A 27,886-nucleotide genomic window follows, 5' to 3' on the forward strand; every position below is an offset into this window, starting at 1 on the left:
ACTCAATTCAAAGCATTTAAGTTGTTGTTGTTGTTGTTGTTGTTTTTGTTGTTGTATGCAGTTTCTAGCAAACTTTAATAAATTTTTTTCTATTTGTGAAAATTTCTACGTAATTCAAAGGTAATTTTCATTATATATCTTACACAGCATTATTAATATGATTTTGGAGGTTACAGAACTTTAAAATTACTTTAAAAAATGAAAAATAATTATATCATTTGATTTCAAGATATTTTGTATACCTTAATAATAATTAATTCTATCCCGGGAAACATTCACTTTTATCCCGGAATCCCGGGACAAGCAAAATACCGGGAAATGAGAAACCCTAATTGAAACAAAGTTAAATTTCCTTCGATTTAATAGAGAGGATGCGGCCGACGTTTTCAACGCGAAAACGTGTACGTCGGACGTTCAGTGCCGCCTTCCTGTGAGTATAGAAGTTCGTCAATGGCGTTTGGATAGTCAGTGGAATCATGCTCGACATTCCAAACACCATTGTCAAACTTCTATACTCACAGGAAGGCAGCGCTGAACGTCCGACGTACGTTTTCGCGTTGAAAACGTCGGCCGCAACCTCTGTAATGTTTTTTTTTTTTTAAACTTGCATTGATTTTAACTATTTTTCTGTTGGTTAAGTTTCAATGTGGATTATTACAGCTTAAATTTTGATTTGAATAAAACAAAACAGCTTCTTTTCTAATTGTTTGTTAACACGTGTTAGTTCGTCTTACTGATTACGAGTTCACTCAATATATTTCGCTAGAGGCGCTACGGTCGGTCTCAGCCTGCCAGTGTGTTTCTGTAGCTAGCCGCTTGTCTCACATCTAGTTCACTTTCCTAAAATATTTTCTCGTTTACAGCGCCATATTTTCTCTATCGATGAGCATTTGAATTGTTTTTTTTTTTGTGTGTGCGTGTGTGCCAAAATTTCTCTGGCATGGTTTGGAAAATATACACACTAAAGTGCATTGTTTTTGTTTAAATAGTGTGTACACTTTTACGGCAAATTACTGTCATTTTATTTATAATTCTTGTTAATGCTGAAGTGGTATAATATAAAATGGATAAATTAATAAACATATACTTTACATTAGAGAAAAAATACCATTAATTATTATATTTATTTATAATAGTAACATCTAAATGAATAAATACGTAACGCTGTATTAAAATCTGTAACAAATTTGATGATTTATAAATTACATGAATTATTTTTAGTTCTGTTTTTCAAGGTTGATTTGAAATTATTTAATAGTTGTACGTGTTATGTATGCAAATGTTTGCCAGTTTCGTAAGAATTTTTTTTTCTATATTTATCTTTATGATTTTGAGAGAAGGTCATTTTTTTTAGTGGTTCCAAGTCGCTGATTTCGTAATATTTTAAATTTTTCTCCTGAAATCTAGGAATTTTAGTTAAATTATGCGTGACGCAAAAAATGAAGTAAAAATAAATTCAATGAGCTTTTTTTAATGAGTAAATTAATTATAAAAATGTAATTATGCTGTGATTAATTCAAATAATTTTTAATCTCTATCTCTTTCAGTTGCATCTTCTATACAGAAGGAAGCATATGTTGAGCATTTTCTCTTCATATCTCTGTATCTAGTACAGATTTTATCCTTAGATCTGTCCATTGTTTTATGTTGTCCCCAAAACCCACCCCAAGTCCATGCCTGGCGGTGGAAGCAGTGAACAAAGTACTGTGATGAAACAAAAGTAATGAGAAACTACCATGCTCCCTTACTCTTCTAAAGTTTATGTTGAGCAGTAAGAGCAATAACAGAAATACATATTTTTTTATTCATCATTAAAGTGAGTATATTTTTATGTGATTATTTTGATAATGATATTTCAAATAATTTACAATGATTATTAAAACAAAGAAGACAAAGAGGACCAAGCCATAAAGTTTCTTAGGATTTTTCAATACGGCTTATTTTGGCACCAATTTAATTCGCATTATTGTCACTAATATGTCTCACTTAGTGATAATTGTAGCAATCTTGGAAATACTTTTGAAACGAGTAAAGTCGAATTTAAAAATGAAACTACTTATGATCCTATAAAGCAGCTTACCACCGGAGCATTGCTGTTTTGCATGAGATTTGGAAAGGATTATATTATATAATGCGTAAACACGTACGGGTCTGTAATTCGATTTAAATGGCTCCTTTTATAAACTAAAAATTACACGAGAAAATACCTCGTACGAAGTCTTCAGTTATGTATACGTGTGACTGGAAAATAAGCATTTAAATCGTAACGAATGGTGTCATTGGACGAGTGGCACATGTTCATGTTGTGTTAATCTTCACTGAAGATTTAATAATAATACAGTAGTAAATATTTCTTACCTTTATTCTTATAAATTTTTGTGATTATCGAATATCTGTAGTATTATAATGGCATGTTACTAATTCAGTGAGTCATATTTAATGTTTCTCTTTGGGAATAATCTTCGGAAATTTGGAACTGATGATACCGAAATCTCTATAAAAAAAATAACATACAATTATAAAATATAAAATTAACAAACTAAAAATAAAGTTTATAAATAAACTTACCATTCTTTCTGCTAACTTTGAGGAATTATTTCTATATTTTACGAATGATTTAAACTGGAGTGTAATGCGTTAAAACTTTACATATCTTAAGTAATAAATTACTTCTTACAACATTTATATTCATTACAACAAATATAAATTATAGGACGAAAGTCATAATAGCTCTCAAACTTCCGTATTTTTTTTAGCATGAGGACACAGAGAAAGACTTGCTTAAAAATTATGCAAGTTTACTCGTATTTACTTGTTTATGAACATATTATTCAAATACAAAAAATATTAATGTAATGATTGTATGAATTGAAAGGTTTAGACTCTTGAAATTCCGAATTCAAGAGAAAATTATACTTAAGAAAATCAAGAAATGGCAAATTTTCATTCATTCAGCATTGTGTTATCATCATCACTTGTTAGATAATGTCATTAATTTTGTATAACTTATCATTCCTGTGTTTGTTAATTAAACTAAGTGCTTAAATTTATGAATATGAGTTTCAAACTATATTATAGAGCATTCACAGCTTTCACTTCATTCGGCTTTCATTCATTTTCATTAACACTTCGCATCAGATTAATCCATAAAACTAAAAACCCGCTTATGTATATTGATATTTTCTTATATTGTTAAAATATTCTTGTAATTTCTATTAATAATTATTTCATACCACAAAGTTTGTTTAAGCGAATAAGATGCTAGAACGGAATGTGATGACGCTACATAGTCCAAAACATCCCTATTTTGGAACACCTGCTGTATTTGATATAGCATATCCCTGTAGATACAATATAAATGATAGTAGAAATGTTTGGTGCTCACGTGAGATTATGTCATTAGGTGTACAATATATCTCGCTCATATATACGGTAGATGTATCCATTCACTCATCAATTGATAAGCAACAGAATGAATTCTCTCAATACTTACGTTAAACACTTGACTTCATTTGAAACATTAGACTCAAATAGAATATCAATTAGTAAATTTTTATAAAAATAAGCAAACGAATATTTCCAAATGGTGATTATAATGAACATACCTCCTTGACAAGCCATGAATGCAAGCGCATTGCAGGGATACGAGATAAGTTTTCTTCCATGTCTAAGGGAATAAATAGCACAGTCCTCGACTCGTGGATAGCCCTCTGCCCATATTTCGCTGGTTTCTGATATCACGGTGCCATCTTTATACAACCATTTGCCAAAATATGTCCTCTCAAGCGCAGTCCAAATACCATTGTCATATTTAGATAAATAAAACTCTTCCGTAACATCGTCAATGTTTCGTTGATCATAAACCATTACGGCTTCGCCTTGTTCTTTGTCACAGCTATCTCGAGCTTCTTTGGCAACTCCTCTATATTTAAGATTTTTGTAACATAGGTCTCCATATTGGAAAAAATAAGAGTCGGTGTTGCATTCTGGAAATAAATAATAGTTTTATTTAGTGTAGATTCGCCAAGACACAAAACAATTAGGATAATTGTAAATTATCATGGACATGAACGGAGTTACAAGGCATAGGGAGACATTGCTCTAACATTGGCGGAGAATATTATTGAATTTTGAGCCAAGATGTATACTTTGTATATATATAATTAGTTGTAATTACTTATTGCTCTGTGAGCAATGATTACAATCTTCTCTCCAGACTTTATGTCGTTCCCTTCACAGACCTCCGCTCATGATTTAGAATATTTAAATTAAATATTACTGTATCATGTTACCTTCTCCATCTCTTTCTATTTGGCAAATAATGTTATGCTGAGCTTCACAGGCTTCCATAATAAGTTTCCCGTTACTACTGACAAAGACACAATATTTTCCCATAGTTTTTTCTGGTTGGCCTTCGTCCCAAATCGTTATTTTAGACGAATCGATGGGCGTTCCGTCTTTAATGGTTTCAAATCTGTCGTATTGGCTATTATAAGCAAAGCCTGTCCAATAATTGAGTTCCTTACTTTTCTCTAATTCTGCCTCTTTAATTCTGTCTAAATCTTCTAATGTTTTAACAATAGGCAATACTTTATATTCATTATTGCACATATCTACAGCCTGACTTTGGTAATATTGGGTTCCTAGCCTTATTACTATATCATCTATATTTGATAAAGAAAAATATAATCAATTATGTAGCTTATCAAGTTTTAAAAATCATTAAAAAGAAAAGTAAAAGAAGAAATTCGATAGGAATTTCACAAATGAAAATAACAATTAAATTAAGAATTACGGGCGTTATGAAAGTGACAAATGCACCAATACACATGTATATACAATATCTAAGATTACTTTTCATTCACAGCGCTTGATATCTACATCCATAGAATGAATGTACTGTGTACAGGATATATACTGTACAGGGTGCAAACCTGTACAAGCCGAACAACAGAATTATAGGCCCCTGGGCAAAGCAGTGCACAGGGCCCTGCCTACATAACCGGCGAGTGATCGGAAAATTTACTGTTAAATTATGGTCTGTGCATAAATTAGCGTGGGTCCCCCGGGCAACTGCCCAGAGTGCCCATGCGTTAAGATAGCACTGCCCCTCTACTCTGTACACTGTACATTTACCCCTGTACCAAGGGTGAATGTAGGTTTTTAAGTTCTCATTCGGGCCTCCTCCGAACATCTGTACTGGTTACTCTATTGCAGGGGTGGCCAAACTTTTTAGCAGGCGGGCCAAATTTTAGAAATAATATTTCCTGCCCGGCCACGCACCTAATTTTTTTTTAATTAAAGTAAACAAGCAAGCGTGCTACAGCTTCAATCGCATCGTTGCTTTCCAGTAGGTTGAGATCGTGGTCAAACACTTGCCTGGTTTAATGTAAAAAAAAAACACACAAAAAATAGGCATATTTATTTTTTTTAAGAAAATAAAACATAACCGAGAATCATTTATTTAATAACCGAGAAACATATTTATTAGACAATTTAAAAATATTTAAAAGTGAGACATCTGACTTTGTTTTACAGAACAAGCAAGTGCATCAAAATTGATCTGGACTGATGTTGTCGCTACACGCAAACAGTTTTCCAAATGAACATCAGTAATTCGTGTTCTCACTTATGATTTGATGTACTTCATGCGACTAAAAAGTTGTTCACACGCATAAGTGTTTCCAAATAGCGAAACCANCTATTCATGGCATCACTAGTAAAAACTTTGACAAACATTTTCAATCTTAAACAAGGTCTGCATAAGGTCAACAATGATATTCCAAATTTGTTTGTCAAAGATTTTACATTAAAATTTTCGTTATGGGATGTTACAGGTTTTGTTGAATGTAATATTTAGTAGGCCTAATTCATTCCAGTTATTGAGAAAAAAGTAATTTTATTCTAAAAAGTTTTTTCTCCAAGAAAAGCAATTTGAATAGGATTTATATTTATACTTTTATAAATCTGTTATATTTAAAAGTGTACATTTTAATGTATGATGTAAGTAAATGCATAAAAATTAATTTAATATCTCATATTTTTCACTATCTGTAATCTATAATAGTTTGGAAATGTCTGATAGTTTCTTATTTACTTATTACTGTCATTTTGTATTAGTTCCTTTTGTATTGGTGAATAATATAATCAATATTTTCATTTATTTTAATTTTACTTAGAATCATTGGTTGATAAATAAATGGTATGTTTTTTTAATGTTATTTAGGGAAGATATTATGGTGACTAAGCTATGCCAGTACAAGATACAAATTTTGACTTTACAAAACAACAAAAAAAATCTCTCTGTACAAGATTTTGTCAAAAAGACATCACCATATGTATAAATAAATAAAATTTTGATTTATGAGAGATATTCTTGTGTGCACTGATCAGAAATTATGTATGTTCATAAATCAGGATCATACTGCATTTAAAAATACATATTAAATTCTACTAGTTTTATTATAAAAAGACTACCAAACATTTTTCAATTTACAGAAAACTATATTTTCTTATTTACAGATTTCCAAATTCAATCCAACTTCTCATTTTAGTTTTATACCTCAAATGCTTCAGAGTTCAAATGCAAAATTTAACAAAAATTCATCTTGGAGTTCAAATGATGCTTCAAAGTTCAAACTCTGCATGCAGTGAAAAAACATGTTCAAAGCATAAATGCAATCTGTTGTGTGTCCAACTCTTCTCTCACTCTTGCATTATGCTTGTATGTTTTCAGTGCTTTTTTTTGCTTTATTTTTGGTGTGTTTGGTTATATATACTGTGCTGTGTGTTATTTATTGATTTTTAACAATTTCTTCCTGCAAGTTTTATTTGTCAACAGATTTAGGGCAACCCTTATGTTTTGTATCCTTTAGTTCAAAATTTCCCAAACAACTTTTTAAACCACATTTGACATGTTTAAAGTTTAGGAGCATTTTCCCCATACACATTACAATTGTTTTTACTGTTTGTACAGCATTATACCCTTTTCAAAAGTCAGAAAGAATAACACAGTATGCTTGATATGATTTTACCTGAAGATGTTTCATTTGAATAAAATCAAGTCATAATATGAAGTAAAGTAAAATAAGATTCTAAACAAGCAATAAAATCTCACATTATTTATAATGTGTTAAATTTCACAACTGTTATAATTTAATCACACATTTATGTTAAGATGCAGGAGTCCATCAGTGCATCCAATAAATGTAGTTTTTATTTTATTACACAATATTTATCTATTTTATTCATGTTTTAATTTATTACTAAGGCATTTAATTGTTTTATTTTTACCTTAAGTTATGTGCAATTTGATGTTTTAAGTTTATTGAAATGGATAGTGCTCAGAGTCTAGGAATGGATTAATTCACTTCCCATTATTTCTAATGGGAAAAATTGATTCAGACTTTGAATAATTTGGAGTTCAAACAACCTCCTGGAATGAATTAAATTTGAAGTACAAGGCACTACTGTACTTATATTTTTAAATGCATTTTTTTATTTCATATATTATATATATATATATATATATGAAATATATAAAACATCAACAGCACACCATGATATATAACAACTAACTCTAAAAACCAATACTGGTGCATTTTCTCCAAAAAAATGCACTATCACTAACGTTTTCAAACATAAAGTTCTTCCTCAGGTGAGAAACGGTCGAAAAATTGAATAAAATTCGATGGAACACTTTCTGAAAGAGCTCCATAAAATAATTCAAAAAAACCACGTGCGATTGACGACATCATTGCGCATGCACCTTCTCAGAAGTAAAAAATCTCTCTATTAACATCCGTCATATATAAATGCTTGCCACGCTACGGATAAAGCTAACTCCTCCTTACTGTTAATACACTTATTATTTTGGGTGGTTTTGTATATATAAATTGCCTCCATCCACCTCAAATGTTCCGTATGTTGCGTGGAGCGGATGATCTTAGCCTCATCAAACATCGGTTGGATGTCCGGATCTGTGGCGTAACACGCCAAAGCTGTTGTAATTCTCTTATGGAGTATGTCCGCTTTATGTTCTTTCAGTCTTACCCGCAATGAGTGCTTTGTGGAGCTTACGTATATTAAATCCTCATCACATCTGTGATCTTTTAACAGGATGGTATACACTTTAGATAACATGTTTTGGTTGGGAGTATCCTTCGCATTATGGAGCAGCTCAAATATATTAGAACATCATCTATAAGTGATGCGGATTTGTCTCTTTTTAGCAATTTCCGAATAAAGCTTCTCTAGATACCGATTATACGTGACCAGAAAATTGTCTTTATGGTTCGTTGTTTCTTGCTCTTGCGCACTGGTTCTCATAGCTAGTTGAGGTTGAATTATTCTTCTGGATAACCTACTTATCAGGTTACAGTACCCATGACGTTCAGCAATCCAAGTTAAAGTGTTAAGCTCTATTTTAAGCATGTGTCTTGTTGAGGAGTGAGTGTAAGCCCTTTTGACTAATGCATTAAACGCTGCAACTTTGTATTGTACTGGGTCACACGATCCTGTCAGTATGTACAACTACTCCATCAGTGGTTTTCTGTAGACCTCCATGAGGATCGTCACTCCTTTAATATTGATGTTAAGGAAATGAACACAGGTGTTGTTTGTCTGTTCAAGGCCTAAAGTTAAGCCTTAGCAGTTGTTATTGAACATATCTATGAATGCTGCTACGTCTGGTTTAACTTTCCATATGAGGATATCATCTACATACCGCCCAAAATAATAAGTGTATTAACAGTAAGGAGGAGTTAGCTTTATCTGTAGTGTGGTGAGCATTTATATACGATGGATGTTAATAGAGAGATTTTTTACTTCTGAGGAAGGTGCATGCACAATGATGTCGTCAACTGCATGAGGTTTTTTTCGAATCATCTTACGGAGCTCTTTCAGAAAGTGTTCCATCGAATTTTATTCAATTTTTCGACCGTTTCTCACCTGAGGAAGAACTTTATGTTCGAAAATGTTAGTGATAGTGTATTTTTTTGGAGAAAACGCAAAAGTATGATAAATTAGAAAGTAGGTACTGGTTATATACACAGATAGTTATCCACACAAAATTATGGCAATTTAAATTTTATATAATATTCAGAATAAATTTTGGTAGCATTTAAGAATCTCCAATTTGATATTAATGATTAAAACATATCAAACTTTATGAAGAGATGTAACATAAATGAATATATAAATTAACAGAGTTTCTTACTTGTTAATTTTGGCAGTAAATTTATTGTGACTACACAACTGTAATGCAACAGCACCAAACAATCCCCATGTTAAGAAAACTTCTCTTGCAGCAATTAACCATGACTGAAAATTTAAAATATTTATTTTTATAAATATAAAAACAAATTGTAAAAGATACAATATATTTATAAGCAACTTGTATTTAAAATAATTTCAAATAAATTAATTTTTAACTATCACTTTAACTTTGACAATTACAAATTTCAATAATATTGGTACAGTTACATTAATTATTATTATTATTCAGTAGTGAATCTAAAAGGGCAGCAATAAGAATGTCAATATTTTAGCATTATCATTTTTTAACTTTGTTACATTTTTATGTTGTAAGTTTGTGTAGTTTGGTTTATTTTAAATAATCATTAAAGTACCAATAATACACTTTATATCTATATCGTTTATTAAATGAATGAAAAATAGGTCACTAAGATTTACCCCAGGATCCACCACTGATATACTGTATTACTAAATCATCTTACTATTCCTGTAGTAATTTTGAACAATCTTTAACTGCTGGGTTGTTTCAATTATATTAAAAGTAATTATTATTCTTACTGGTAATTAATTTATTTGAAGAAGAAAACTAAATACTTTTGGCATTTGTATAAAATTTTAAATATAGTGCAGTATATCATAATCTGCTTATTGTAATCACTTTCAGGCTTGCTTATATTGATAACAATAAATGACTGGTAACATCAAACAGAAAAAATAATTAAGATTACAATTAATTGAAATTCTGATTTTATTGACTCTGATATTAAAAGGACATAGCTTAAAACAGTTATAAAATGTGTAAGTTGAAAATTTATTATGGTAATTATAGTTATTGTTATTAATTAATATGTAATCCATTCAATATTGTTATTGCCTTTAACCAAATCTAGAATGTAATTGACATAACAAATGCCAGCAATTTATAATACTACTGTGAGCAAATAATAATAAATGTTTAACATTTAAAGCAATGGTTAACACTGATAACAATAACTGATAATTGATAGCAATTGCACATTATCAGTCATATGTTGAGGCTGATGGCATAAAAAATAGGGTAACCAGATATCTGATTTTGGGGGTGATTTTCAGTTTTGCCTGTCTTTAATATTTGGTTGTAGAATCAGTCTTTGAATAGATCAATCTTATTAGCATATTAATATACATAAATATCATCAATTTATACAACAATAAATAAAGAAATTTTTAAATATACTGGTAACCAAAGTTCAGTCAGTTTTAGATTCCATTATCACTGATTCTGAAATTCTAAAATGTGTGTTTGGTTAGATTGTAAATATGATCCATCTACTAAAATGTAAACTTAAAATCATATTTACCTAAAGATAATTATAACCATAGTCAAATCATGATTACAATAAGCAGTAACTGTATACTATAACTGTATACTTTATAACTATACTTTAATTTAGAAATTTTATGGCATAAGGTCATATGGGATAAATAAACCCTCAATTCCAAAATTTGAATGTTCCAGCCATAAGACAGAGTAAACATTACTTGATTTCAAAAACCAATTGCAGAAATAACTTACCTGGTTCTATAGCAATAGGTCATGAATGTCACAGGTGTCATTTGTTGAGTCAGAATACATTTTTTTTTTTAAATAATGCTGAAGGGTGCACTTATCCTTATTAGTGGAGGTATGTGTCCCCTCCATTGTAATAGCTAGGAAAATCCAAATAAAATCAAATGCTAGGACAAGTGTGTCAAAGCTGTGACAGCAAGATTTTGCTCATATACAGACTTCAGTGCACTCCACTGCAAGTATATGCATAGTAAATAAACTAATGATAGCACACTAAAAGGTAACAGTAAAATCAGCATTATTGATTGTAATTTACATCCCTAGTTACAATAAAAATGTAAAGTGATTTACAAAATAAGATAAAATTGCTTGAGAGTAATTTGCTCTTGAAAAGACAGTCTTGAACCACCTTACTCTAGGTTATAGTAAGATCTGAAGTTTGATAAATACTGAGGATGTTTATCAAAGTTGAAAATGAAAAATTTGTTCAACATAATGTTGGACACATGAACTCTGTTGGAAACTTCACAATGACAGAATAATCAACTGCTAGTGTGATGCTTTCTTCTGCCACATGGTGTAAGGAACAAAGTCCAAGCGTTATTTTTTATTTTGTTTTTTATTCTATTTTTGTTTGGGGCTTATGTTTATGTTTTGTTAGGATGAAGGTTTTCTCAACCTTAGAAACTTAAAAATAGAAGAAAGAGAACCAACTCACCGATGAGAAAAAGTGCCATAGAAAAAAAACTCGCACTCCCGAGCAGAAAAAAGTAAGTCCACACTGAGAAAGAGGGGGGATACCCCACAAGCACAACCTAGGAACTTGCTAAACCTTAAAGAATAAAACATCCTGAAAAATTGTAAAAAAAAAAACGTAAAAGGTTAGCGAGTATTGTCAGGAAATAGGCTGCCAGGCAGAAAGGAAAAGTTGACTGTTAGTGATAAGTATGTAAATGAGGGGAGTGATCTCACTCAGAATTGTGACGTCACCTCACAGTATAAAGTCTGAACCTCAAGTGAAAATGACTGAGGTGAGCTTCTGTTAGCAACGAGTGTGGTGAGCTTTGTAGCAGCAAACGACAAGAGGTGTCCAATAGTGATAAAGTTGTTCCAAGGCAATTTGAAGTTATTCGATTTGTGGATCAAAGATTAGAAAGTCTTGAGAGTTGAGGAAAAAGGTTCCTAGTATATTGAGGTGACAATTAGGACTTTAGTTCTTAAGAATTGTTGTACATAAGTTGTCTTTGAATTTTTTGTTGAGTTCCAAAGGGGAATAGATTTAAGTTAGCAAATAGATTGATTTGAGTTTTGTCAGGTTGATTCTTATTGATTTTCATTGAATAAATTGTTCTTTGATTTGTTACTAAATTTTGTACATAGTTATTACTAGAATTATTATTAAATATTGGATTAGTTTTGTCATTATTTCTTTTGGTACACGCTTAAAGTCCAAGCCTGGCACATTAACATGAATCCACGTAAAGTACCTGTTAGGTAACGGCTATTTCCGGCACAAAGTCGTGCCACTAATTGTTGTAAAAGGCATAAAAATAACTTAGACCCTCAAACTAAGTCTATATTGTAAAGTACTATGTGTAGAACACAAATTGAAGTGCATTTACTCCACTGACATGAGTGCACTTAACCAATTAATCAAAATTTCATATGGTAAAGGCATCCTGGCCTGTTGTGACAAAGCACATGGATGTGAAATGCTTCACAGCTTAGAGTAATATTTAAATGAATATTGTATCTTAAACTCATAAAAATTACTGTACCTGTGTAGCTGTACGCTGTATTTTGTATATATATTAATTTAAGTTTAGTTTAGTTTAGTTTCTTCCTTCTATCCTTTGTCCTATTGTTCCATTTCCTTCTAGAACTTTTCTATCTTAATCCCTGTCCCTTGGGTGGGATGACCAGTTCCGAGAAATGGAGGAACAAAGACGTTAGAGTGACCCTGAGGACAAATGTGAGGAGGAAAAAGACACTCTCAGAGAGAACAGCAAGGTGTACAGGAGTGGAGAGAGGACGCTCCGGGTTGCATAGCAACAACTGGAGATCTTGGAAAGAAATGAAGATAAAGGTTCTTGTTTGACGACAGCGACAAAAGACTTTAGAAAAAGGAAATATTATGTAAAGAGGAAGATGACGACAAGTCAAATCCAAGGGAGTTCATCGTGTGGCATCCCACCCAACTGTACAAATAGTTCAAACACACCAACAAAAAATCCCGGGTATTTCTTTTCCTATCTTAGGTATTCTTCCTTCATCCTTCTATCGTTTTCTTCTACTAGTAGTAAGTTAGTATATAAGATTAGTTTTAAGGTCGGGTCTCTTTTTTTTTTTTTGTTATTGCGATCGGAAACGGTACCGTGCATTTGGATCTATAAGCATTGTTATAGCAGTAATTTCATATACCATTGCATTGTATTGTGACGTTGGAATCCATAATAAAATATATTTTTATATGAGCAAAATCGTGTAATTGTATTACTCTTATTTTTGCTCCTTCATTTTCACACCTGCACCCTGTCAGAAAAAAGACCAAACATATCCAGACTTTCAAACCATTGTTGCAACCATTGAAGCAGTCATGTTAAAATCAGCTTTAATACTATCAATACTTGTATTTATGAGCTACAAATCAATGTATTGGTATCAATTTAGATTAGCTGATGATATATTTTGAAAAGGTGTAGTTACCGAATAGGTACACTTATTCCACTTGACTATACTAATTTTGATAACATTAAATACATGATAATAATAACTATAATAAGAATAATCTGCTGTATCTATTGTTATTTAAATGAAGATGAAATATAAATATATAAGAAACTTTAAAGCATACATATTTGATTATATACAAGTATTAGCAATATTTTAACAATCTTTAGATTCCTTACATTTTTCAATACCGTGTTTCCCCGAAAATAAGACAGTGTCTTATATTAATTTTTGCTCTAAAAAATGCACTAGGTCTTATTTTCAGGGGGATGTCTTATATTTCCATGAAGACGAATTCACATTTATTGTTGAACAATACGCTAAACAGGTTCGAGAGAACACCTTGCGACACATTCAACTTAACCTTTTTATAGTGTCCACATCGAGCTCGATGACCAATTAGTGCTTACTGAACCGTAGCACTATGCAAATGTGATGTGGCGTGATTCCCAGCCGACCNATACATGATAATAATAACTATAATAAGAATAATCTGCTGTATCTATTGTTATTTAAATGAAGATGAAATATAAATATATAAGAAACTTTAAAGCATACATATTTGATTATATACAAGTATTAGCAATATTTTAACAATCTTTAGATTCCTTACATTTTTCAATATATCCTCTGAATTTAAAAAGTTCAGGTCAGCTAAGTCCAATTTCCCAAATGGATACAGTAGATCCCCCTATAACACTGTAGATAATTCCATGTTATATGAATTCTATGTTGTACAAGTCACTTAGATTTTACAAATATGTGTGCCAGGCTGTGAACGTCTCACGTATTTGAAAAATCTAAGTGACTGATACAACATGGAATTCATATAATATGGAATTATCTTCAGGGTTATGGAGGGTCTACTGTAATTAGAAAGCTCTTCATTTGAACAGAACAGCAATAAAAACTGCTATTGGGTTTAATGGTTTCTATTTTTTGTTTTTTTCTTAACATATAATTTAAATAAATTTTATTTTTTCAAATACTTTTATTCCACTTATTATGGTATTTCTTCAGAAAGCCAAAAAAATTATTAGAAAAACTTGAAACATAAGTATGCAATTATTATTAAGTGAATTATTTAAGACATTATTCTACTTTACTTCCTTTAATACAGTGTATATGAAGAATAAAGTAAACTGAAAATATTCTTAATGTAAATTTAAAAATTTTTCACAAATGCTGATAAATGATTAATGATATATGAACAACAGTGAACCTTGTTATGGTGTGTGTGTGTGTGTCTAAATTGCATATTATAACTAGATGTTCAATATTTTAATCATTAAATTATTTAAAATAAAATTATGCAAATAAATAATTTATATATACATATTTTATAATTCTTACTTGAGAATCAGTCATGGAAACTTTCCATGAAGACGGAAGGATTTCCATAATCCCTTCACCCCATTGTTCTATTATTCTCATAGTGACAAGAAGTAACAGTATAGAAGGCATAATACCCAAAATTAAAACAACCTGTAAATGGAAAAAATCATTATAAATAAATTATTATTTTCTAAAAGAAAATGCAAATTACTACATTAAAACATTTTTATAATTACAATGTAATTTTTTTACTTTGAAATCTTTTATTTTCTTTAGAAAGAAAATTACAGTAACAACATAAATTTTTGGGTTTTGGTTAATACCATTATTCAGAATATTACATTAATTTAAAGTTTAATGTAACATTTAATTATTGCTGTTCAGTATAATAACAGAGCAATGCTGTAAAAAGTAACAGAACATGAGAAGGAAAAATATGAGGCAAATGATATTTATAGATGACAATGATGTGATAGAGAAGGAAGATTAAGTTTAGAAACAGTTAACAATATGTGAAGATGTTATTCAAGCCTATTGTGTAATATTCAGCTTATCAAAATCATTTCTGATGAATAGTTAATCAGTCCCAATGACTATTAAGACATGACTTGATAGAACTCATAACTTATTAATGCTAATAAGATATATACTTTTGCTCTTTTCATCATTATAATGTGAATTTGGTTACTAAAACAATTATATACATTTAAAATGATAGCTCTAGTTTAAATGTAAACTATTTTGTCTTATTTACACACATGTTTTATTTTCATCCATTATGCTAACAAATTCTGAACTAAACATGTATCATTTTACTGGATTTTACTTCATTATTTAAATTCTACATTATAAAAATTCCTATATTAATTAAGGTAATGATTAAATAAAATTTAAATTATTTTAGACAAACTTCTCTAATCCAACATTCCTTTATTCTGAAACAACTTAGAACACTTAATATCTGTAGAATTAATGTATCAATGTAATTCAATAATCCAACACCCCTCTATTCCAAATTCTGATGTAATTTTGTGAAACAGTAGTGTAATACATGTAGTATTATCTGCTCTTTAATTTGACAATCATCTAGGAACTATAAGAAAACATCCCTGAAAGGCCAGAGAAGTGAGTTTATTTACTATATAAATTCCTATCAGTCTAATGAGCTTGTTTACTCTATTGTCAAAGACCTGAGGATTGTGTCTATCAATCAAGGTTCAATTGCCAACATACTATCAAATGTCACAAAGTTAATTTAAGAATAATTTAATTAAGAAAATAACTTAATTACATGATTTCTGAAGTAATTAATGACAACAATGAAAAAAAGTAAAAGAAAAAAATTAAATAATTGCCTATAATGAAGCATTAAAATCAATAAATAAACTTTTTCATTTTCTCAAGGAAAAGAACCATCTTTGTTAAATCACACAATTCTTTTAAAAACACATTGAAAAAACATTTGAAATTTGTATATTAATATCTAAATTAGCTTTTTCCAAGATGCAGATTGTGGTTAACAGCATTGTGTTAGCCTGTGGAAAAAATTATCAATCCTTGAAATATTTAAAACTTAAAAATAAATTTGGTGTTTTTAAATTTTCCATAAAAACAGAATATAAATCATATTATTCAAATGAACTGTTTTATTACATAACATTGTTTCAGATGGCTGGATGGCCGAGCAGTCAAGGTGGCAGCCTACTGCTCTGGGGACCCGGGATCGAATCCAGATGGGTCAAAGAATCCCCAGGAATTTTTCGGGGGGTGGTCTGTTCGGATATGTCGGGCCCATCCCTCACCACCCAGTCCCATTGTGGGCCTGACCACAATGGGACTGGAAAAATACATAACATTGTTCAACAATCATGGAATTAATAAGATGCTAGTTATTATGAAATAGTCACACTTAAATGATTGAATCCTTGTAAATATTCTTGTTTCTTGTCTGGGTTAATGCTTTATGAAGTAGCCCAAATTTGGCTGATTTGCTCAACCTATCACATCTTATAGATTAAGTGATAAAATTGAGTCAGAGATCAAGTTCAAAAATACATGGAAATGCATTTCAGACTTATAGTCCCTCATCAGACCAAATAGCAAGCATAGATGACTAAGCGGAATTTCTGGCATATATATAAAAATTTGGTTGAGAGCAAGATTATGTTAATCAAATACTATACATTTATCTTCTGAATAACAATTTTAAATCAGCAATAACACACAAGTAAAAAATTAATAGTATACAACAGTATCTCGGCAACAAGAAAGAGGTGTTGTGATAAGCTAATTATTTGCTGAGCACGTTTTGTTTAATACAACAGTAGTTAAAAACACAGTCAATTAAAAAGTTCAGTAAAATATTTCCTCAGCTGTGCACAAAGATAAAATGTTTTACTCAACTTTTTAATTGACTATGTTTTTAACTACAGTAGACCCCCCTATAACATGGTAGATATGTTCCATTTTATATGAAATCCGTGTTTTACGAGTCACTTATATACATGAGCCAATCACAGCCCAGCACATATGCAGTTTAGGGACTACAGCTGTTTTGTCCATAAAATTAATCGATTCTAGGCTAATATGACTCAACATTTCCAAAATACATATAATTTTTTGGGAATAATCCATATAAACTATGCTAGAAACAAAATATTGTAGGATTACTTACCAAGTGTGCACCGTTCGACGACGCCATTGCTTAAGCTTGTTTTCATCGTGGAGCAGCATATCGAACGGTGGGCACATGTTTTCTGATAAGTTATTTTTCTGCGAAAAATTCACTGAACTTTGGAGACATCATTAATAAAAATATAATTTTTATGGCCGTTAAATAATAAATGTTTTTAGTAGGTCCAGTGCTCGTTTAAAGTCAACGGTTTGTACAATATCCGCTATTGGTCTATATTTGACCAATCCTGTCGTAACACAAGTCGGTGATGACGTTTTACCGTATTATACAAGTCTGTTTTAGTGTGTATTTTTTGCCGTTTTATACGAATCCATATTAATTTTTTACTTGTGTTATTGCTGATTTAAAATTGTTATTCAGAAGGTAAATGTATAGTCTTTGGTTAACAATTCAGTTAAGAGCAAGATCATATGTATATATACCAAAAATTCCACTTATAGTTATCTACGCTTGCTGTTTAGACTGATGAGGGACTGTAAGTCTGAAATGCATTTCCATATATTTTTGAACTTGATCTCTGACTCCATTCCATCACTTAATCTACAAGATGTAATAAGTTTGAGTAAATCAACCAAATTTGGGCTAATCAGGAAACACTTGAATGATGCTTTCATATATTTAAGGTTGGTTTTGAAACAAACTATTACCAGTTTCTAATTGGAAAAGTTTGAAAAAGGCTGCTGTTCTAAATTAATCAATAAATTATTATAAAAATTAAAATCAATATTTTATTTTTCAACTTAATAATTAATAATAATGCTTGTTTATTTTAATTTATTTTTATTCAATTCTTATTCTAACATATATTTTTCTTTTTAATTGAAGAAAATTACCTTTCCCAATGATTTTGGGCCTCGACATAATGATAAAAACACAATCAGCCACACTATACAGAGATCAAATGCAACTTCAAATTTTAGTTGACCAAATCCATAATCATTAGGTTTTCTGTCTAATACATGGCCACTATAAAAATAATATATTCATTTAAAGTTTAAGAGTGAAATATTTTCAAGATCATTATTTTGTAACTCCAAAAATTTAAGATATTTTTAATGAAATTGCTACAGCAATTTGATTAAAAGATTTAGAATAATCTAGATAAATTTTTGTATATACTATAATTATAATACTAATAATATATAACTGCTCATGAAATATTAAAATCTTAAAATTATCAAAATATTTAAAACTGGATTTTGCTAAATTATTTGGAAGAGCAATAAAATGGTAATTTTATGCATAATTTTTGTTAACCCAAATAAAATTATTAATGAACATTTGAAGGGATCATTAATTTCTGATAGTAATTAATTTTATAAAATTCATCACTATCTGAAATCTAAATCTAAGGTATTTGAGAAAAAACTGCACAAATCCATATGCATTTTTAGATTCATGGTCATGCGCAAGAGTTGAATGAATTTGTAAATTAGAACACAGAAGTTGTCTGCTTTCAACCAATATTAAATGCTGAAAATTATCTTTTCAGAATTATCATAAGAACTGGAGAAAAAAAAAAAGAAAGAGGAGGGCAAACAGTATAAATTTATTCTGAGCAGCTTCATCCAGACATGAAAAACTCCAGACATCATTAGACATTTTTTGACTGAAGATTTCAAGTAGAGGTGGGTTTACAAAATTCTGGACAGACCAGAAAAAGATTCTGACAGCAGCATAAAGCCAGGTTTAGGTTTAGGTCAATCAAAAATTCAATAGACAAAGACAGATGAAGTCTGAAGCAAACTCTCAATACCAAATTTAGTCTCAGTTTCAACTTGTTGGCCAGCAATGTATGAAGAGTTTAACATGGGATATGTGATGAGAAAGAAAAAGTCCACACCAGAAAAAAAACAAAAGTCAAATAAAAAAATATATTAAAAAAAAAACATTTTAAAGTAACACTTTTTATTTACATAGGGACGCTTTTATTTTTGGTCATAAAATATCTCTAAACAGAAGCATCCAACACTTTTATTTTTAAGGCATAATACCAAAAATACTGTGAAAGCTGAATAAAATGTATTTTTACTTTTTAGTACATTTATCTAAATAAAAAGCATTACTTTAAAATGTGTTTTAATATATTTTTTATTTTCTACTTTTTAGTTATACTGTATGAATGTAACACTAAACTATCAAAACTCTTTACTTTAGCATTTAATTTTATGTGTATTATTCTCTGTGATATTGGTCTTGATTCAAAAAAGCTTTAAGTTGTTTAAATTTGGATGTAGTGAGTGATTAGTCTTCTCAATTACTTTGGTGATAGAATGCTACCTTGAACATGACAGCTTCTATGGCCTGCAAAATTGCTGATACAGTGGTTAATAAAAGTAGTGAAGACTAATATCTTATGTAAATTTTTTATATTTTCTTAAAGATTAAAGGTATACTTTAGCTATTTGGCAAGATAACAAAATTCTTTGTCTTCAGGTTTGTTCTCATGTGTAGGACAGCAAATAACAGTCATTTGTTGTAGCACCATCTGTTAGCAGATTTTATTTACAAATTTTAATTATTTGCTAATTTTTTGTTAATTGTTAAAAATGTTTGCAAAGTATTAAAAAATATACTGTTACTTGCAATACACGTGTGCAAAGTTTCAACTAGATCAGAAATTGGGAAATAGATGAATTGCAACTTTTTACCTGGACAGAGTAAGTTAATAAAAAGCTTTAAAAAGATTCAACAGCAGCAACTATCCACTCTGTTCAAAAAGTACTGTACCGGAGATGCTCTTTTCATAATTGATGTAATCATTAAATTAACTAAATTATCAACAACTGTGAGACAGATAATAGTAAGGGCTATTATCTGCCTCACAGTTGTTAATAATTTAATTAATTTGATGTAATCATGGCTGACAAGAATTACTATCCATTCCTAATTCTTCATCCTACAACTTTGCAAAGAAAAGAGAAATAAGATTATCCGCGCATTCTTTTATTCAGCAGGGCACTGAGCAGGTGCTGCCGGAAATGACGTTTTTGCTGCTGACGGTTGAAAACACTTTTGCTGGAAAAAGAGCTATCTCAAAATGGCTGATATAAACAATGATTTTCTTTCTGCTATATTTACATGCATTTGTTCAATATTATTAGAAGAAAAGCCATTAAGTTCGATGTTGTTTATAAGAAAACCAGGAAATGATGATTTATTTATTGCATTGGCGATGACTGATTCACAACAATGAAGAAAGCATGCAAAAATCATTGGTTATGTTCATGATATGGTACTGCAGTATTCAAATGAAATCTTTAAAAGCCATTTTCGTATGTCACGATTAAAAATCTGCTCATTTAAAACAGCAAAAAACTGATTATTATTTGTTAGTCAAAAAAGATACTTTCTCATGGAGGCATCCATCTTGTAAGCATTATTTTTAGCACGGTCAAGAGGTGTTGCTAGTGCGCTGAAAGCGCACCTTTAGCGCACTGACAGTAGCATAATAATTGAACACATATGCTAAAATTGCTGCAAGTGTACTGAATAAAAGAATGTGTAGTATACCAATGACAAGAAAAGATTGCATGGCAAGACAAAATTTGGACAAAAGTTGCCAGCCTGGCTTATAGTCAGTCTAAACAATCATGACCATCAGAGCCATTATTCATGAAATGAAAAGAAAGAAGCTGTAAACCAGGACACACAGTTGAATACATTGTAAAAAGATTATATCCAAAAGCACTACATAAACAATAAAGGATGCATTTTTACCCTATCTGGTTATTGCTCACTATGCATGTTAAACTCAAGCAAAGCTGATTGAGTTAGGCATCAATTTTATGTCCAAAGAAAACAACTTTCCAAACATATTCAAACTTTGATCAATTGAACAATTTTTGGATTATTATAAAGAACTGGTCTATGCTAATGGATGGCATGCAAAATCAAGCCAGGGATTAATTAACAACATGAAGAAAAAGTTGGATGAAGTTCCAAACAGCTATTGATCAAACCTAAGGACAGTGGCATAGTGTGGGTGTCAGCCACCCAGGGCAAAGGAAAATTTCACCGTCCCCTTATTTAGGTAGCTCAATTTAAAAGACTAAAATTCAGTTTCGTCACAGAATAAGTAATGAAAAATTCTGTGCTAGTGTTGCCACCTTTTAAAACTTGCTGACCCGGACAGCAGGTGAGGTTTGTTCGAACAGAAGTTCCTGACGCATGCGTACGTCATTTTTCAATGCAAAGAATAATGTCCTGCTGGTTCTAAATCAGTTACAGTCAGCGACTAGGGAGACTTGGTTGGGAGTAATGTAAGTAACCTAGATGACTTAGCTCTATTGGATATTGGAGGTGTATATGAATACAAATGAATTGTACAAGCAAAAAAAAAAGGTTGGTCGACAGGTTATGCGCGGTATCACTGGGTAAAATTAATAGTTCACTCGGATGATCCAAATGGTAACACTATTCCCCTTGCTCATTTCAATTGGTCTGAATCATAGGTGCAACAAAAATATGAAATGAAATGGTTCAAATTTTTGCAAGATATTATTGTTATTTATTGTGAAATTTTCCTGCCCCTTAAAAAGTGCCGCCCAGGTCGGGCTGCCCCTGCCGCCCCCACTATGCTATGCCACTGCCTCAGGAGTTCATATTAGGGTTTGTTGTGCTGCTAAAATCTTTCTTCAGCATAAATGATACTGAGGACTCCTTGTTTAGCAACAAATTATTACTAATTTGCCAATATATTATTCTATTCACACAAGTAGTCTTATCATTTTGTATTAAGTTTTGAATAAATTATACTTCATAATGAATGAGCACATTTTTTTCTGAATACCTTATTTTGAATTTTTTATATGCTTACACTAAAGTAAATATGAACTTAAATATTAGTTAATTAATCATTATTTAAATATTAGCTTATTATTAATAAATTTAAAATATTTTTTAAATAAATTTGTATGTTCTAAACAGTGAAAAATTTTAACATGATTTATTTTGACTGCAATTTTATATTAATTGATTTAATTTATAAATTCTAAGAAATTCAAATAAAAAATTGTTTTTGAAAAATATTATTACCAAATATATCATTAGCTTGTATTATTATTATTATTATTATTGTATTGGTTGAATATGTACAGTACAATATGGCTTATATATAAACAGCAAATATTAATACTTTGCCAGACTAAGATCAAGGCATAACTGCATGTCAAACTATTACAGTATTTTGTTTACATAGTTTATGTATGTATCTATATTTAAGAATTTTCTATTTGATATGTGTTTAGAATGGCAGATTTCTGTAGTGTGATTTGTGTAGTTGTTGTGAAGCTCTAATGTGTACTTTTGAGGAAGAATCAGTCTTTCTATAGATGACATACAATGGTGTTTGTTATGTTTTATTAAGGTTGTTTGTGTTTTTCTTTGTAGTTGTTTAAGTTCTATATGTGCCAATGTATAACTCCATATGAGTACTGGGAAGACATAAGTGCCGATTTATTATTATGATAAATTGCAGATACATGAAAAATTTTGATATATTAATATATGATAAATATATTTATTAAAATATATTAAATTTAATAATTTATTTATAAATTATTATACAATCAGTTAAAATCAGCTGTATATATATCATTATGTATGGTACAAGAGATGATTGGAAAAAGGTTACATGTCCAGAATATAACAAGTAGATTGTATTAACCTAATATGGTGCATGTTTGGTCAGGAGAGAGCACTAGTGCCCATGTTACACACACAAACATGATGTCATGCTTGTGTGTATAAAGAGGTTGCACTGACAAAGCAATTGGCAACTCATCTGAAAACATAGTTTCAAGTAGAAGTGTGATCAGTTGTGCAGTTTTTGTGGAACAAAGTGCCAGAAGCCAAAATTTATCAACAGTTTATGAGAAGGTAATGTCAAGACAATATATTGTAGTTCCTGATATGGATCCACTATCACCACCACGTGGAGCTAACAAAAATTATAAATAAGCAGTTCGAACACAAGCCCATACCTTTTTTTTTTGTTCTATGCTTCATCAGTTAAGAACCATGCAACCTCAACCAATCACCATTGGTAATTGACCACCACAATATCATAGCAAGGAATTTTGTGTTTGCATCTGGCAGACAGAATGTGAGTAACTAGAATCCAAGATAAAGTAACCATCCGTATTCCTTGATGCCTGTGGTCAATGCTGCATGTGTTAAACTGGTAGATGGGACAGAAAGATAATGTTTCAGGTATCACTTCTCAAGTCAGTTGAGATATGGCACAGTGTAGCACATTGTGATAGACAAATTACATTACTCAACCATTGTGTGCAGATGGGTATCATGTGTGTTAACAGATGATCACAAATAGAAACAAGAATGGAATCATTGAGTTTATTGCAATGGTATGCAGAACAAAGCCAGAATTTCCTTGACCAGATTGTGACTGGGAGTGAGACATGGCTCCATCACTTCATCTCACCTGTAAGAAAGCATCCATGGAATAGAAATATGTTCACTGTGGAAAAGAAAGTTGAAAGTTACATCATCTGCTTGAAAGGTCATAATATTTCTGGGATTCTTCAGATGTGTTATTAGTAGAATAAATGCTGATTGGTACTATTAAACCATGGCTATTTTTACAGATGTTTCTGGGTATTCCTAGCAGTTGTGGCACAATAGTTTTCAAAACTTTTTTGTGTGTTCATCATTCTTGCAATCACAATGCAAATGTTTTAATTTCACCACTTTATCTACTATAATATTAGTAAATATTTTTGTGATCTTTGAAATAGTTATATTTGCAAGGAGCTGAACTATATTAAATAAAAATAATAACAAATATGATCATTTTTCTGGAAAGATAAGCAAGAATACTACAATCTTGACCAGAATTTAAAGAGAAAATTGGTGCAAAAGGTTATATCTAGATCAGATCTTCCATAGAATGCTTGCATTTGTGTCAGATTTTGACAATCCTTTCTAAATACCCAGAAATGCAGGCTGCAGCACCACTTCTTGCAGTGTTCAGTACTACATAATGTCAAAATGAATTATATCATCAGCTTTTGTGAATAACAATGCCCTTTTTCAACACTTCTGTTAATTGTATTTTGAACATTTTATTCTACTCTCTTAAAAAGATATCTTTCAATTAATTCTCATTAAATAAGACATAAATAAATCAAAACAAAATATTCATTAATAATTTAATAACAACAATTAGAAAAAAAATCATAGATTTATTGCCATGATACAATAACACTAATTAGTTAATTCAAATTGTTTTTTCTAATTTACAATATCGTAGTTTGGTGTATAAAATTTAAACAGAAGATTCGCCAGCAATTGCTTCATGATTGACAGTTAATCACAATTGACCTACACTTCAAAAAGAAATAATTACCATTCTTTGATAAAGGAAATAGATGTAATTAATCAATAAATTGATTAAATCAATAGCTTTGGCAGCATACATCAATAAATTGAATATTGATTTCTATGTTAATTGATTATTTGGAATTATGGAAATTAATTCCTTTTCAATGCCTATCAATACACAGTACATTAAACAGTTGTGGTACTGAAACATGTTTTTTTATAAATGACATTGAATGCCTCTAATGATGAAATGGTGGCAGTCACATCAAGCTTAGCCAAGTAATAAGATCCAACCTCATATATATTTAATAGACATGGTAAGACACCACAGAAATTCCAAGAGGCCATCAGAAGAAAATGATCAAGTCTTCTAAGGGATATGTAATTTTCCTCTATAAGAACATAACTAGTTTTAGGAACATGACTTCACACGTTACTAAGACTGTTGGGATGTCCTGGATCATATGTCTTAGGGTACATTCTACATGGCAGCATCAAGTAACCATGGGCATGAACATGCTACTAAGCAGAGATGACAAACCAATACAAGAGAATATGCATATCTGGAGTAACTATGCTAAGGATGCAACAACCACCAGATGATACTTCTATATGCACAAGCAAGTTTGATTGCCACTTCTATTACTCATACTTTCAAAGAAGAACAAAAGCTAGATCTTCTTTTATTTCATGATACAAATGGTGAAATTCACCAAACTGATGACATTTCTTATAAATATCATATGCCTTTTGCCTGTAAGAAGTTTTGGTACTACAATGTACAAAATTGTTTTCCTTGACATGCATTCAATGAAGTTGTCGTGCACCATTTTGTAAACAACACATGTTCATTCTGGACAGTAGTGACTGACCAGCTGGAAGTACATACAAAGATTCTTTCTGTCTGCATTACTGTATGTTGCCACATAAGACAGCCTTACAGTCCAGATATAGTTCTCAATAATTTTCATTTCTTTCTTGTCCTGAAAGAGCATATTTCAATGCAGGAAAGAGATTAAAGATCAATTTTCATGTGACAAAGGCATCAAAACAGCTGCAAAAGCAATAACAGTATTTTTTTGCATCTGGGATTAAAAAGATGGTCATGCAGTCAGGTGAATGTCTTAACTGCCAAGGTGATAACATGGAAAAGAAATGCTTTGCAGCTGTTGGCACTTTCATGTAATAGAAGTCAGAGCCGGCCCTACCATAGGGCGAACAGAGCAGCCGCTCCAGGCGCTAAGTCCTAGCGGGGGCCTCAGTGGTAAAGAAAATTAAAGGGTATAAATTAGGGGCAACCAAGGGGGGCGCCATAATAGAATCTCGCTCCATCCTAAAACTTGCCTCGGGCCAGCACTGATAGAAGTAAGAAACATATTCCTTTCAAACATATGGTTTGTAACCTTTTTTCTAATCACTCCTTGTATTATCAGAAACAGAATGTATAATATTTATCAAAATAAAAGCAAAAATTCTTACTGAAAATATGATGCAACACTCCAGCCATAATAATCTGGAGAAGATACATTTAGAGCATAAAGGCAAGCTGTAAAAAAGTTTTATACATTTGAAATTTTTATATGATTGAATAAATACTTAAAATTAATATATAACCATAGTCAGATTTAATAATCATTATTATATATTTTAAAAATTTAATAATTGCACCATATAAATTTTAAAACCATTATGAAAAAAAACTATAGTAATTACATGTTGAGCCAAAAGAAGCTTGACATTTGGTCCAACGATAATTATCTTTTGTATTTACAAAGGAATCCTTGAAATATACAAAGAGCCAGGAAATAGGAATAGCACCATATACTCCAATGAAAAAGAACATGAAAACAAATGCTACACCTAAACCTGAAATAAAAAATTTCTTTTAATAATAATTTTAGAACAAAATATATTTTCAAAATTTATAAAGTTTAATTATAACTAATATATAATTATATAATAATATAGTATAACTTTTTTTTTAACTTCAAAGTTTCAAATCTACACCATGTAACTCCAGTGCCTAGCATCTTATCCACTTGGTTATTGCCATTACAATATAGTATAACATATAAGTATAATAATGTTAACAACTGCCTAGTATAATTTGCATGACACTTATTTCATGATGTTTACATCATAAATGCTATAAGTTGCAAAAACATAATTTATAAGAAAAAATTTTCATATTCATTTTCATATTAGATAGATATAAATAATCAAATGTTTGACTGTTTTTGGATGCTTATTTAATGTTTAAAGCCATTTTATTTTTGTTTTTTATAACTTATCAACTAGTAATTTTTGAAAATGATAAGCAAGATTTTAAGTAAGTACTTTCAACTCTTGCGTAGTTGAAAGAATTGTTCTTACTTAAAATTTAATTTAATTTTTAACTAAAGTAAAATCTATAATATATAACAGCCTATAATGATAGTGAAAGATTTAGGTTGATCTTTCTTTTCATCTTTTAATTTTGACAAAAATTATTGGTTTTAATATTTAAATAATATGAAATATAAAATTAAAATTAAATAAAACATTAAAAATTATTAGACACTATTTTAATGACTATTTAATAATTTAAGTAATTTATTAAATATTTATTTGAAACTAGAATTCTCAAAGATGTTTTTGCTATTTCATCTTAATTTTTTAAATTCTTATTTTATAACTTCCATCACCATTATCATCTGAAGAGGAGTTCAGTGTTATGTTTGCTTATTTTATAATTTAAAAATTATGAAAAACAACTTAAATGTAATATAACTTATACTGGTAATTATTACATTTTATAGTTTTTTTAAACATTACTGTATTACAAATTTAGTAACATATTTCTGAGGAATATAACATAACATGACATTTTTAATGACAAATTTTTTATGAAAAAACTATCATCATAAAACATTATTTCTTTCATTTTGTTTATAATATTAAAAATAAAAATTATTTTATTAATTTAAACTTTAAAATGT

At 30.2% G+C, this 27,886-nt stretch overlaps 1 protein-coding gene across 6 annotated transcripts in view; it reads right to left on the reverse strand.

Annotated features, from left to right (window-relative positions):
• Window positions 1-9,198: 9,198 nt before the first annotated feature.
• The window catches only part of LOC111635481 (creatine transporter-like), a 72,439-nt gene continuing 53,751 nt past the window's right edge, over window positions 9,199-27,886 (reverse strand). For all 6 annotated transcript variants that reach the window (XM_023380474.1, XM_023380452.1, XM_023380467.1 and 3 more), the window contains 5 exons: window positions 26,622-26,774; window positions 26,388-26,454; window positions 18,398-18,530; window positions 14,888-15,019; window positions 9,199-9,321 (listed from right to left, as the gene is read on the reverse strand). In XM_023380474.1, the coding sequence (XP_023236242.1) occupies window positions 9,214-9,321; window positions 14,888-15,019; window positions 18,398-18,530; window positions 26,388-26,454; window positions 26,622-26,774 (593 nt within the window). In that variant the 3' untranslated portion in view covers window positions 9,199-9,213. The remainder of the gene's footprint in view (window positions 9,322-14,887; window positions 15,020-18,397; window positions 18,531-26,387; window positions 26,455-26,621; window positions 26,775-27,886) is intronic.

Source organism: Centruroides sculpturatus, unplaced genomic scaffold (genome assembly GCF_000671375.1).
Source record: "Centruroides sculpturatus isolate CEXI.00-Female unplaced genomic scaffold, Cexi_2.0 scaffold122, whole genome shotgun sequence".
In the NCBI taxonomy this organism is placed as follows: domain Eukaryota; kingdom Metazoa; phylum Arthropoda; class Arachnida; order Scorpiones; family Buthidae; genus Centruroides; species Centruroides sculpturatus.